At 38.9% G+C, this 14,037-nt stretch overlaps 1 protein-coding gene across 1 annotated transcript; it reads right to left on the bottom strand.

The window, feature by feature from the left end:
* Positions 1–5,335: 5,335 nt before the first annotated feature.
* On the bottom strand, positions 5,336–13,831 carry hacd2 (3-hydroxyacyl-CoA dehydratase 2). The gene is made up of 7 exons (XM_026376909.1): positions 13,539–13,831; positions 11,684–11,801; positions 10,657–10,675; positions 8,677–8,765; positions 7,958–8,079; positions 6,616–6,794; positions 5,336–6,092 (listed from the first exon to the last, which is right to left on the bottom strand). The coding sequence occupies exons 1-7, from the start codon at positions 13,661–13,663 to the stop codon at positions 6,010–6,012; spliced, it is 735 nt and encodes a 244-aa protein (XP_026232694.1). The 5' UTR covers positions 13,664–13,831; the 3' UTR covers positions 5,336–6,009.
* Between the last annotated feature and the right edge of the window lie 206 nt (positions 13,832–14,037).

Below are 14,037 nucleotides of genomic sequence, written 5' to 3'. Positions count from 1 at the left end.
ACAATGATAATTATCATCACTCCTAACAGTTTAAATCTTTGCGTCTTTTACCTCCGGCTGTTTAAGTTGTGTGATTGAGTGGGATCTGGTTGATCTGAGGCTGCATACATACAGAGCATAAGAGCATTTCTTTCATTGAAATTCACATTGTGTGCTAATAAATGTAAATTGGAGGCATGTGACAAGGAGCCTCGTGTGTTTGCTGATTTCTCTTCGCCCCTTTTGGAATTCATCAAGCCTGAAACACTATCAAGAACAAGAGCTCCCATTCAGCTCGTGCCCTTGTCAAATAAAAAGGGAACTCTGATATAAATCAGATCCAAATTTATTTTTAATTCAAGTTGTGCAACTTGTTTTCTCTGCTTGTCTTATGACTGCTTGTTTGTTTGCTCGCTTTTGCGGAGGCCTTACACAATTTGCTGTCGAATCATACAAGGAAATGTCGATCTAAACAAATGAAGCGTAACCAAGTGAGAAACAGGTGAAGTCAGGAAACTTAAACACTCACCTTCCCTGAACAGCATCCAGTGGTGGAAAATGTAACTCACTTCACTGCATTTCAGGGATAAATGACGTCTCTTTGTCACTGAAACACTGTAAAATACTGATAACATTCCTCATACACATTGCCAGAAGAAGCATCTTCCATAAACAGGCAGAAATCAATATGAGATCTGAAATTACCATTTAGCATTAAGCGCCACTTTATAGCAGTCAATAACGTTTATGCACACATCCCTCCAAGAAGACGTTTGGCAACAGATACTTAAGATCACGTTCAGCTCAAATGGAAATAAATCAATTTTACACATCTTTACAGACTAATGTGAAATATACATGTGTGTGTTTCCTGCTTTAACCTCCTGTCTCACAATTCTCACACACGTGGGTTTGTACATGAAATGCTTTCACGTGCAATGTGAAAACCTCAAAGCTAACGTGATGTAGGAAGCTAAAGATTACGTGCCCTGGTGATTTGACACAGAAGAACGCTACTGCCATCATCTGAAATGAACTAGTTCAGCAGAGAACCCCCCTCTGGAAATCTCTAATGTGCTTTAATCTTTATTTGATCCGGATGATTTTGGGAAAACCTCTTGAGGATGACCTTTAACCCCAGCTTCTCTAGGCTGGCTGTGCCGGCAGCTTCCAGGTGTTAATCTGTCTGTGTGACTTGATCCAATTCCAACCACATCAACTACTCTGAAGGAATAGACCCATGGTTGGAAGCTGCGAGTGTCCTGTCAGCTACAGACGTGATTCACCATGTGCAGAGGACAGAGGTGGTTTTGCAGATGGATCCAAGTACAATTGCCTCAATAATGTTGTTACCTAGGTTAACCTCTTGGTAAACCTCAGCCCGTGTTGCTATTGAACTGAGTTTCCTGCCACAACAGAAGACCGTGTGGATTCTGCTGGACAGTTTTTCACCTCTGCTCCAGTGACTCATCATCCTCCTACATCTGCAAAGTTTGGAAACTTCACTACCTGTGTTTTAAGTGAAATGCTCACATTATGTGTGTGTGATTTGGTGCCTGAATTAAGCGAAGGGGCAGGACCAGCTATAAGGGACGAATTCTGTGAGCTACTATCATGAGTCCAAGTGCTGACAAGCAAAGCATCCTCTCACCAGCATCCTGTAAACACATGCGGTGAGACACAAGAGAAACATTCAGTCCAGATTGGTGCACATCTATCCTCTCTTTCACAAAAGGGAGAAAATGACAAGCACTGCAGTGTTTGTGACTCATCCTGGTGGAGAGCGACCTTTACGAGACTCTGGGGATTGTACAATCCAACATACACACACACACACACACATACGCAGTCATATACAATCCATTATTGTACTTGCTGTATATGCTGTAGAACTCATACTGAGCCACCCACATATATTAGATATTACATTTCTGAGTCAGTATTTAAGATCGTCATAGCTACATAGTGTTATAGACCGGATAGTGTAATAGGGTAATAGTACTTTTTCAGTACAGACTGAGTTGTTTGTTTGTTTGTTAAAAAGGAAAAATGAGTTTTCTTAGTTTATAATAGGCATTGTTTGTGCGACATTAATGTTGATGTTTTCCAGAGAATTCGATTTTTGAAAAATCCTCAAGGCTGCATCTTTATGCATAGCAGGAATTCCTGCAGGACTGTACTCAGTAATACAGCACAGACAGTGACTGCAGCCTTCACTGCTGCCAAAAGGTCATAATGCAAAGAGTCAGTGTCGCTCCATCCACTCAAGCCTGTTGAAAATGCCTCAACTCGAAAGAAAGAATCATTTACATAATCGTCCCAGGGAAACAGTTTTACTGTGTTATGTCCTCTCTGGTTTTGGAGGAGCTTTGTCAAGTTTGAGTAAATGATCTTTGAGGACGTCACCATGATGTCACCAAATGTTGAAGACCTCAAATTTAATAGAAATTGTGTACTTGAGTTATTTTTTCCTGCAATGTGAATTGGGTTTGAAAGATGTGGATATCTATCTTGCACTAACTAACAAAAGGACACAGATATGTTGTATTATGGGAAATTGGAGAATTACATTTTCATGTAATGTATGTATGTTTGTCTTTGCAAACTCCCAAAACTTATAGAAGTGCAATGACACATTGTGTGAATGCCTCATCAGGTCTTTGATTTTGTTTTATTGGTTTTCCATTTTAGCGTTAATGTCATGATATTGTTTTACATAAGACAGATTTTTTCTAATTACTTGTATTTTACTTATTTATACTGTATTAAAATATTCTACATTCTGGACCTACAGATGCTGTACACGAAGATATGATCTTAACAGCAATACACAGATGAAAAGCACAGCCCTTCTGAGAGGTGGACATCCCTGCAGTTTGACTAATGAATTTAGAGTTATATTTACACCCACTGGTCACAATTGCGACTAAATTTATAGAATATGTTGGAGTTACAGTAGTTTCCATTTAGCTGTTGAAGCCAACAAGTGCTGCTAAACTGAAAAACAACAGAAACATGTTCCCACCTACATGGAGCACAAGTGAATGAGTCACCAGTGCATTTAAAACATAAACCATTACAAGCACGCTCCAAAGTGGACTATATTTCACAGGAATCACCAATCTTGACATATGCATACAGTAAAGTATGTATGTAGTACAGAAATAGTGAATATTCTTGTCTTATCATAGGTTTATTGTAAATATATATTCATTATTCATACCTGTACAAAGTCTCCTGGCCCCATGCAAAACATCAGTATCAAAACTTTATTCATTAGAACCAGTTCTGGTAACATTTGCCATGCTTTTGTATTTTTTAAGATAACTTGTAACACATATCACTGTTCCAGGCATCCAGATTTCCTCTTTCATGCAGTTTTACAATGAGCTGCACTTCTGCTCCTGCAAGATATGCAAGATAGTTTTACCAAATCATGCTCAACGATATCGGGGAAAAGAAAAGGGCACAATCAGCTGCTCACTTTGCTACAGGATAAAGGAGTGTAAGACAATAATAGGACATCAAGCTGGACTTTGGCAACGTAACTTGTATGTTTTGGAGGTGGATTCTTTAGTAGCTGACACTGACTCAGCTTAAAACAGATACGCTGATAATAAAGGTTTGCTCTGAGAGCACATTTTAAAGAACACAACAGTGTAATGACTGGTCTTTTACACATTAAACGGTTCATCCAGTGTACAAAACAGCTCTTTAATAGTGCAGCAGTATTTAGACATGGGCTGTTTTTGAGATATGTTTCCAAGATTTATGCTTCCACCTCAGTGAAATCGATATAAGTTGGGTTTTTTGGGTAGTCAGAGATTAAAAGACATGACTTTGGCAGCGACATATTGTTTTTTGGGTCTTTTAATCCATCTGGAAAGACAAAAAACATACAAAAACTGGACAGCTTGGTAGGTGGACTCTTTAGAGATGTGGTTCCAAAATTGAGGCAAGAGACTCATGGAGGAAACATAGCCAATGTGGGGGTACACCAGACCAGGTGTAACACTACATAAAATAACTGCATTCACATGTTAATTACATTATAAATTGCTGTTTTGTATGAAGAGTTCAATTGTTCAGCATTTAAAGGGTATACAAACATCAGATATAAACAGAAAAACATTTTGCTTTTGAGCTTTTTATATGTAATATTTGAACAACGTGAGCTTTGCAACACCTTTGTGTTCACTGTCATAGATGTCATGGAAGCAGAAATCTCAGAGATGACACTGGGTATCTCAAAAACTGCCAAATACAACTAAAACAATCTGCAAAGCTATACACCAGCAAATATGTGCCAAAAAGTGTCTTTTTGGGGGTTTAACAAACAATTTAAAACAGTAACTCGAGCTGAAAGTTGTGGTTTTGCTGACCTCAAGTGGCCGAAGTTCTTTCTTTGATGCGAAGGTATAGAAATGTACAGGGCAGGCGGACGTGCAGCAGACTGAATGTTTCGACTAAAAGATGTCAGTGAAATAATATTTTCAACTTGCTAAGTCACTGTTTGGCAGAGTAGCAACACAAAATATCACACATTCAGGATTACAACTCCAAAAAGTCACAGATGTAACACTGTTCAAAGCGATGAGCAAACATTACGGATTGGGTACCATGTGTCTTTTTTCACATCAGGTCACAAAAGGTGGAACTCTTCTCATTTGCAATTCAGTTTGTACTGTGTTACTTAATTCATCTCATTGAAAAAATAATGAATACAACCCCACTAAATGAATTCAAGTCTTATTTCCACATTGACGGGGACGAATCACCTACTGTAGGAATATTACTTCAGTTAACACAGCTCTACAGTATATAAACAAATTACCATCCCATAATTATCAACCAAATTATACAAGTTAGGGCTACAATGCAGTTCTGTTTGTATAACATCTCATGGGGGTTTTCATCTGTTACTACTCTTATGTTGTGCTCTGTTTTCTTAAGCGTGCCTCAACTCAAGTCATCATGTCTTCATTGTTCTTTTGTGAGTCGTCACACGGGTAATAAATTAGAAGTGGGGGTGAAAGCGATGACTGCTAGCATTAATAAAATGTACGTTTTAATGTAGATGATTTACAAAATATAGCTTCTCTGGAGCTAAAAATGCTAAGATTTGTCATTTTATTAGATAAAGGATTGAAAATGTAATCACATGAAAGAATGGATGAATGACATGACTCGTCTCTTCAGTTTCTACTGGCTACTTCGAGTTATTGATGAATAAATCCCTTAAACATAAAACACTGAGAAAAATCATAAGACACAATCAGTGTCTGACCACTAAGAACACAAGGGACACCAAAGCAAACAGCAGCTAACACACAACAGACAGAAAATCATGCAAACACAGAATGAAAAACGAGGTTTATTGGACTAAATCAGGAATGTGATCAAAGTATTTACTGAAATGAATGAAAGAAAACAAAGAAACATACGAATCTGGACCACAGTTTGTACCGACAAACACACTGTAAATGCAAAAACCGACAGGTAACCTAGTTAAAGTACTAGTTCTCTCATTATTCTTGCTATAGTAAACTGTCTCTTAACTAAAGAGCATAACACAAGCCATGAGGAGGTGAAGGGTCTATTAGGGATTTTCTACAGTGTTATTTAAAAGGAGGTGATCGATTCTATCAGTGCGTCATTAGTTTAATGCTCTCTTCTGATCGCGTTCTGCTCGCTGCTCAGATGGCTGTATCAACAGTATCCAAGTCAAAATACAGTCTCTGTACAGCTGCATCTCTCTGACTATACAAAGGTAACTCCTGTTTGTTCATAAATAAAAAACAGCAACACAGAAAATAACACCAGTTCGTTCATGACTTGTGAGGTTTTATACATCTGAAAAAGAAAAGAAATTAAGTTGTTTGACAATTGGATCTTCTGCCAGGTCAGTTATGGCAGTTTGAAAACTGGTCAGGCTTTGTGTTTCAGTTTGCAGACGTGATTTTGTTCTTCTTCTGTTGGTTGTTTTGGTTTCTTTTCCCCTCCATCAGATCTTTAAGAACGCTGTTCGGCTCACTCCACTTTGCTGTAGTCCTCTGCGTGGCCCAGCACCTTCTTCCTCTGTCGGATCATGTGGAAGTAAAGCTGGGGGAAGACTGGGGTGAGGCAGAGGAAGGTCAGTATGCAAAGGAGAGGTGATTACATCAAACTACAACAGCAAGTGGTAAATACTCTACTGAGGTGCATTGTATACACCAAAGAAAAGAAACAGGAGGCTTTTTGTTCTGGTTGCACCGTCCTAAATCTGTTATTCATAGGTTAGGCTGTAAACATATTTCATTATATTCCCCAAACGCTGCACAGAAACACTACTCACTCACACAGCTGCTACATAGAGTAGCCACAGTTTATTTCTGACTAGAAAAACATTGCAGTAGTCAAATACATGCAAATAAAGTAGTACTCTCAAAATACAGTAGTGTGAGAGAATGTTAACTGTTTCCACCAAAGATACTTTAGCTATTGGATTTCATTTATTTTAGACATGAATGATTAAAGTAATAAATTAAGACAATTAAGACAATGTGTAATTTCTTATTTTCTCTGGTATATTCATATTCAGTGCGTATTTCTCTGTATCACGGTGGAATGTTTAGTAAATTCTGCTGGTTGACTTACGAGGAATGTAGGAGATCATGATGAGGATGAGGAAGGTGTAGTAGTCAAAAGAGAAGTTGTACTTGTTGGGGAGAGTGACCGAGTACAGGCCTGTCTTCTGCACATACGGCAGCGCTGCATAGATGGTCAGCAGTTCCCCAGTCACTCCCATTGGATACAGCACGATGAAGAAGGTGTACCTGCAGCACAGGGTTGTGCAAAAGACAAACAATAAATCCTAATGATTAATTATTCATTGTTCCTGCAACATGACTGGTGCAAGGTATACTGGGCATCATATTTGCACCACAAGGTTAAGTGCAATGCAGTGCAGTCAGTGCCTTATTGATAGGCCAATAAAAACATGCATATACACTCTTCCGCTCCACAAAAGCAAATTTTCCTGCTAAGAAATGTGGGTGAGAGAGAGGTCTAAAAAAAGGCACTTCATATGTAGTTTGGATGTGGTTTGGTTAAAAACTGCAGCGGAGAAAAATGTGTTGCCAGAGGCGGCAATACCAGAAACATTTTTATATCTACAAGAAAAAGTGGAGGAGTATGAGGAATGTTTGAGAATGTTCTCAGGCTCTGAGACGAGTAATTCAAGTAGGCAAAGAGTCAAGTCAAACATTTCCTAAAACAGAGACGAATCGCAGCCATAGAAGAACATTTAAACACCATAACTGTGCTTTTAAGTAAAGACACAGAGTCCATTCTAACTATTCAACAAAGTTCAAGAACGTAAATAAAAACACTGCTTCTAAATGTTTTAATCATAGGACTCTTGAGGGATCGAGCTTTTTGAGGAGAAAGCTTGGAATTAAATATGAGCGTTACACTGAATTGCTTTTTTTTCTGCAGTGAGAATGAACATCAAAGGCCGAGAATAAAAAGTTCTGTCTCTTTTTAAAGTAGCACGCCGAGCGCTGCGACTGTTTTCTCTGATGCCTCACTGAATTTTCCACGGGTGCACAGCCAATTTTTCTGTCTCTCCGTCAAACTGAAAGTCGATAACCAATATAGCGATGGTCTCATTTGCTACCTAGCAACAAAGACCGCAGGGAGGGAGGCACTTAACAACTGTTGCCTTGGTTGTAGATGCAGACGAATCCCATTAGATATGAAACAGCAGAAGATTTATTGTGGGCTTGATGATAAATAATCCGTTTTGGGAGTCGTGTTCTGTAGTGACAGCAACATTTCAGCCCAACTGACAATTCATTTGTTCGTTTAGTATTCAACTGAGGGTTGACCTGGCTCTTATCAAATGATCTAATCTTAAAATGAGTGTGCAGCCATGTTTTTGAGCAGATAGACTTAGGAGCAAAGTCTCCACCTCTGATAACGCTCTGCAGTTTCCTACCTTGCCCATTTGATGAGGTATGGCAGGTGGTTGAGCAGGCTGAACGTGTAGAAAGAGTAGCGGATGATCTCTGTCACGGTCCAGGCTGTGACGAACAGCAGCACGCTGTCCTCGCTCTGCACCTGCACAAAAACGCACACAAAGGATAATGGGAGGAGAACAAATTAGCAGACGGGCCTGTACCATGCTGTGGTGGATAGTCTGCTGCAGGCTCATCTTGGTTTGTCATCACAGAACCATGCTTGGTTGTTTGTTTCAGATGCGCAGAGATCAAATCACACTGCAGGCCGCTAGTCACTATCCCCAGATATTAGGTTAAAACGAATGCAAATAAAATGTTAAAGACACTCCTATTTATACACTCATAATTTAAATACATGTTCACACATTCACGTAAAATGGAAAGAGAGAACGTGTCAGTAGACCATCATACAACACACAAATGCAGAAATATAATAAAAACACTAAATACACATTATTCACTAGTAAATTCAGCAGAATCATTCCTGCAAGAAGACCATCTGATGTTACTCACATGTTTACTCCGCTCCAATCTATTAACAGGGCAGACAATACATCAGCCGGTCACTTTTGAACATGAAGCCATGTAAATGTTTACAATGCTGCTGCGCTCGTACCATATTCGTAAGACACACTGTTTAATCCAAGACCGATTTATGTGTTTAAGTGTGTATTGAATATAGAGAAGATAGTCTCACCTCTCTGACGCTGTGTGTGACGGCCCATGTAAGGAAGACTCTAGACATAACCTGGAATCCAGTCAGAACCACAGAGGACGGTACAATTCCTGCAATGAAGACAAGAGACAAGAACCACCTAATTAATCAATGAATTAATCTAATTGCCTACATGAGCCTCTGGATTGAAATGTTTATTTAGGTTTTCATTATATTGTAAAAAAACTAAAACAAAATATCTATTTACTGTTTATTATTCATTTATATTGTCTAAATAAAAGCACTGGTTTTCAAATGGAGTGGTTAATAAATGCCAAAAAATACAATCAATGTAAGTGATGTTATAACAAAGAAAAAAACAAGAAAAAAGTAAAGCTGCATTACAGCTGCATTGCTTTTAGTTGTTTAATAGAGCCTCTGCTTATAAACTAGTAAAAATATTAGATAGCCAGAGCAAATGTTTTAATGAGGCACTATTTAAACTCTCTAATCCACACCAATGGAAACCAATGGAAACCAATGGAAACCAATGGATTCTAATGCAGTACCGTCCTCTCGCCATGAGGTAGGAACCTAGAGCTCAGTCTATATGTGTGTGTGTGTGTGTGTGTGTGTGTGTGAGTGTGCACGCTCTGAGAGGACAGCAGCTGCAGGAAGCCCGTTTGCAGAGGGAAAGGTCAGCTAGCTTAAGCTTCAAGTCCCAGATAATGAAGGGAATGGACTATGAACCACAGCGTGGCGAGAGCCGTCTCTCCTCATCGCATTAACACCACGACAGCAAACAGCTTCTCGCCTCTGTTCTTTGGCAAACACTTCACATATGAAAAGCTTCTGTTTGTCAACTTGCATTTATTGGACATTGTATTTACAAATTACAATATGATGAGTCATAATTACAAAATCATAATTTAAGCTATCGCCACTACCGGCTAGCTCGTCTCAATGATCTGCAAACAGATAACCTTCAGCTCTTCAAACACATCGAATGTCAACTGGAAATCTATAGTTTCATGTAGATACATATCTAACACGGAATAGTCAGATGGTTGTGCTAGATGCGACCAATAGTAAGGTTTTAAATGAAATCTCACAGACCACAGGGATGAATAAGAAGAAAACAAACATAATTGCAAAGAAAGAACTCATAAATGAGGAATGCGTGGTGAATGGAAGTTATAAGTCATATTCTGATAAACAACCTGGGTGATCTTGTTGTGATTACAGTGGCTTCAGGAAGTATTCAGACCCCTTCACTTTTTGCATACTGTTGTGATTTAATATGAACTGGATAAAATTGTCCATGTGTACAATTCCACACCTGGATTTGGTTTATCTCATTCTTCATGGCAGATTCTCTCAGGCCCCAATATATTAGATGTTTGGTGTCGGAGAAGTGCCATCTTCAGGTCTTTTCCATGACATTGTACAGCGTTTAAGTCTGGCACACTCAAGGACAGTCAGAGACTTGGTCTGAGGTCAAGACTTTTCTCTAAGAGTGACCTTCCTTGTTACTGTGCTCCGGAAAACATTCCCTCACCTTGATTTACACAGCAGCACGGTTTTTATCAATGAGGTCACTTATCACAGAGAGTTCCTTGAACTTTGTGGGCTGATTTTTGCCCTGACGTGATGTCTGAATTGCAGGACCTTATACTGTCTAAACCAAGGACTTTCAAAACCGTGTCTAATCAATACACCACAGGTGGACTCCAGCCAACACAACTCAACAGCAGTAAAAGCAAACAGTATGCACCTGACCACGGTTTCATGTGCCAAAGCAAATGGTCTGAGTACTTATGTAACTGATAGTTTTCTATTTTTATATATGTGCTTACATTAAAACTTACTAAGCTTATTTAGGATTAATGACACATCACAACAGTTCGTATTTAAACTTTTTGATAAACCAAATTGTCCTTTCTCTAAAGCTATCTCTATATTATGGGTTTACTGGTAACATGGATCCGTGGGAATGAAAGTGGAGGCTCAAGAGAAACTCACCTACAGCACAGTGCAGTATCTGTGAAAGGGAAAGATCACAGAAATTTAGTCAGTATGCTTCAGGAAGTGGATCACAGCACAGCACAGCTTATCTTTACCCACACATACCATATTGCTTAGCTGCATTTTAATTTATTCCTGGAAATCATTTTGCTTTTGGATGTATGTTAATATAATTACATTATTAAGATTCAGTATTCGATCTGTGCTTTGGCTATTTGGTAAATGGAATATATGATCACAGAGCTACAGTATGTCTGGACAGTATCAGTGTCAACACCACCTACTGAGCCTATGTACTGTACACGTGTGTCAGTATTTGTACAGCATGTGTGTGTGTGAGCACTCTCCACACACAGAGGGAACTAGAGAAGTCTCTTGTCTAGTTTTGTGACTCTATTTGTAAAAACAACAGGAGACTTTTATTTAATGCTGTGATTTTCAGCATGACCATAGTTTTATTCATTTGAAATCTTACAAAAACCCATTATAAAATTCCAATAAATAGTTTGGCTCTGTGCCTTTAACACTGTGTGGTCAGGCTGACGTGTTGCAGAGGACATACTGAACACAGTACAGATTAAAAGTACATCCACACATGAATCCTTAGAAGACCTAGTCAGCTGTTAGTGACAAGATGAGTTTTCTAGTGGCTGAATTATTAAGTGTGTTCAAATTTTGCTGATTCATTCATCAGCTAAGGGAACACGGACACCCAAATGCGCACAGTGATTTCCTACAGATGATTAACTCAAGCTGACTCCTTGGACCACTGATAGATGTATCTACAGTACAGTCATCAATAGTGTAATATAATCATTAAATAAAATACTGAAAACATAATTCATAGATTAATCTGAATAAATTAACTGTCTGTGCAGGAATTAATCTGCATATGTAAATATGGAGTTGTAAGCTGAAATCGCAGTTGTCTTATATTGCTGCTTCATATTTACAGTACATTCTGTAAATAATGAAATATAATGTGATTTTATCAGCACTGCCTAACACTCTGTGCTCATCTCACCTCCAGAATAGCTCCAGTCTGAAAGAACTTCAGAGGCTTCTCTATGGAGTAGTACAGCCCATGGTAGCTTCCTCTGGCCAGATAAGCTCTGACCAAACCTACAGCTATCACCAGCCACCTGGAGAGAAGAGGGGGGGGAAAGATTAATCACATTACACTGCAAAAGATCTTTCAGACGATGTTATCAGGGAAACAGGAATATGTGTGTGTTTAAATAAAGAATTCAGTCCTAAAAGTGCAACATTAACCTGGTTTGTGTTTATTAGAGTCAAGATTAATATCAAGCTTAAGAAGTATTATGTCCCTCAAAAAAATTTAAAGTTGTTTTTTCACAAGAGATGTTTTTTAAAGAGATAAATTTATAGTGAGATCATTTTTACATATCTAATTCATACATATTTGTTCAGTTGCCTAATATTTGTCCGCTATTTTAACCATGCTGACATATCATTAGCCATTTATTTGAATGTAATTTCACTAATCAATAATGTCCTGACAAGATAAGAAGATAAGAGTTTCACCACATAGAGTAAAATATTATCATATTAATATGACGTATTACACCACAGGGAGGTCAGAGATAAGATACAGCTCCGAGATACAAGCTGTCAGACTGAAGATCTGAGGATCATATCAGACTTTTCACAGACTGAAGAACATGACCTGTAATTAATAGACTAGACCTCAGTGTCAGTCAGAAGGAGAGATGAATAGAAATTGTACCACTTCAGCAGAAACTGAGTGGGTCTGCTTAGCTGGTAGCAGCAGCGTCTGAATGTAGACACTGCATTTTAACAACAAAAATGTGCATGCACGACACCCTAACTTGTGCTCAATACAAAGCAAGTACTGTATGACCCACCAGTACAATGTGACCTAACTGGTTGGAACAGTGAGCCACAACCTGCCACCATTCAGTTGTGCAACAGTCAATAAAATTCAGTGCAATAAAAGACACACATACACTGATTTTTGTGCTCATTGTTAAAGATAACTACTTTTAATTTAATGCAAGAATCTGGGTCACACAGTGGAGGATGGGGCTGTCACATGCATATCCAGCCTACTTTAATGCAAATCTAACTACTCATTGGAAAGAGAAAATGCGAGCCAATACAATTCCTCAGCTGTTAATGCTGAACAATGTACAGTTCAGATTATACGGTGGTAAAAATAAGAGCATGCTGAATCATTATTGATCTGAAATTGGGTTAAAGGGACATTGTGATTAGGACTTTACCCTTACTTGTCATACTCCAGCCTAGTAATGGGCAAGTATATTTTCTGAACCATCGTCTTTCAAAAACATTTATAAGAACATTGAGACCAATTTAAAACGTCCCTTCTCCTTAATTCTAAGAGTAAAATCTAACAAACAACTTCGTGTATTAGTTTTAAATTGATTTTACTGAATACTTCTTATTCAACCAGTTATTTCACCTGCAGCAATTTCCACTGATACAGGGCTGCTCATCTTTATTTTAATAAGTATATATGTTGATTAATTTTACTTAATCCTTAAATTGTCTGGTGTAAATAAACACTGACTGCACACAATAAACCATCAGTTTTTCTTTATTATGGGCTATGGCGTCCAGTCAGTCCCATTTAATGTGGACACCAGGTGGTTGTCACGTTAATCTGTATAAGCCAGTGGACACTGAGCAAATGTAAACTAAATTCATTGCATAGTACGCTAGCGCGTTTCTAATTATAGCAACTTAAAATAAACAGATGCCATCTGTAAATATTGCTCCAGCTCTTCAGAGATTTCTTGCTCAGCAGCTCCCAAACACTCTCATGCTCCAGCAGCAGCAGCAGCAGCAGCATTAGCAGGAGGAAACACGCTACGTACCCCGCCGTCATAACAACGTTGTAAATGACCAGGTAGGCCGTAGCCAGCGCACCGGGGCCCCTCTTCTTCTTCAGGCCCGCATCGCTGTGGGCCGCCTTGCTGGTCCCCGAAGCAGCTGCCGACATGACTTGAACCCTCAGCGGTCTTTGGTCCTGGACGACGGCGGCTGTCAGGTTCTCCGAGTCCGGAAACGCACAGGGGGCCACACCATGGGCCAGACCAGGAAGTGCCGTCCTGCAGCGAGAGCAGTCACTGCGCCGCACTTCCGGTTTCGCTTTGGGACGCTCTACCTCAAATATCTTTTAAAAGGGTTTGTTTAGACTTTTTCTACCGTTATAATGAGATATAGGATTGTACATATAAAGAAATTAATTAACCTATACAAAATGTATACCATTAGTTGAGTCTCCCACACTGCAAGTGAACATACACACAAAGTCTTCAGTTTAAAATACGCTGCTTTTTAACCTCGTGCATTCTTATGATGATGTTTCTATTA

Source organism: Anabas testudineus, chromosome 21 (genome assembly GCF_900324465.2).
Source record: "Anabas testudineus chromosome 21, fAnaTes1.2, whole genome shotgun sequence".
NCBI lineage: Eukaryota > Metazoa > Chordata > Actinopteri > Anabantiformes > Anabantidae > Anabas > Anabas testudineus.
This window is presented reverse-complemented; position numbering and strand designations above follow the sequence as displayed.

What these genes read in the sequence shown, in the direction of transcription:
- hacd2 (XM_026376909.1), bottom strand. Translation starts at nt 13,663, where the DNA reads ATGTCGGCAGCTGCTTCGGGGACCAGCAAGGCGGCCCACAGCGATGCG. An exon ending in AACGTTGTTATGACGGCGGG is followed by an intron (nt 11,802 to 13,538) that starts GTACGTAGCGTG and finishes TCTTCTCTCCAG; the next exon opens with GTGGCTGGTGATAGCTGTAG. An exon ending in CATGATCTCCTACATTCCTC is followed by an intron (nt 6,093 to 6,615) that starts GTAAGTCAACCA and finishes GCCTCACCCCAG; the next exon opens with TCTTCCCCCAGCTTTACTTC.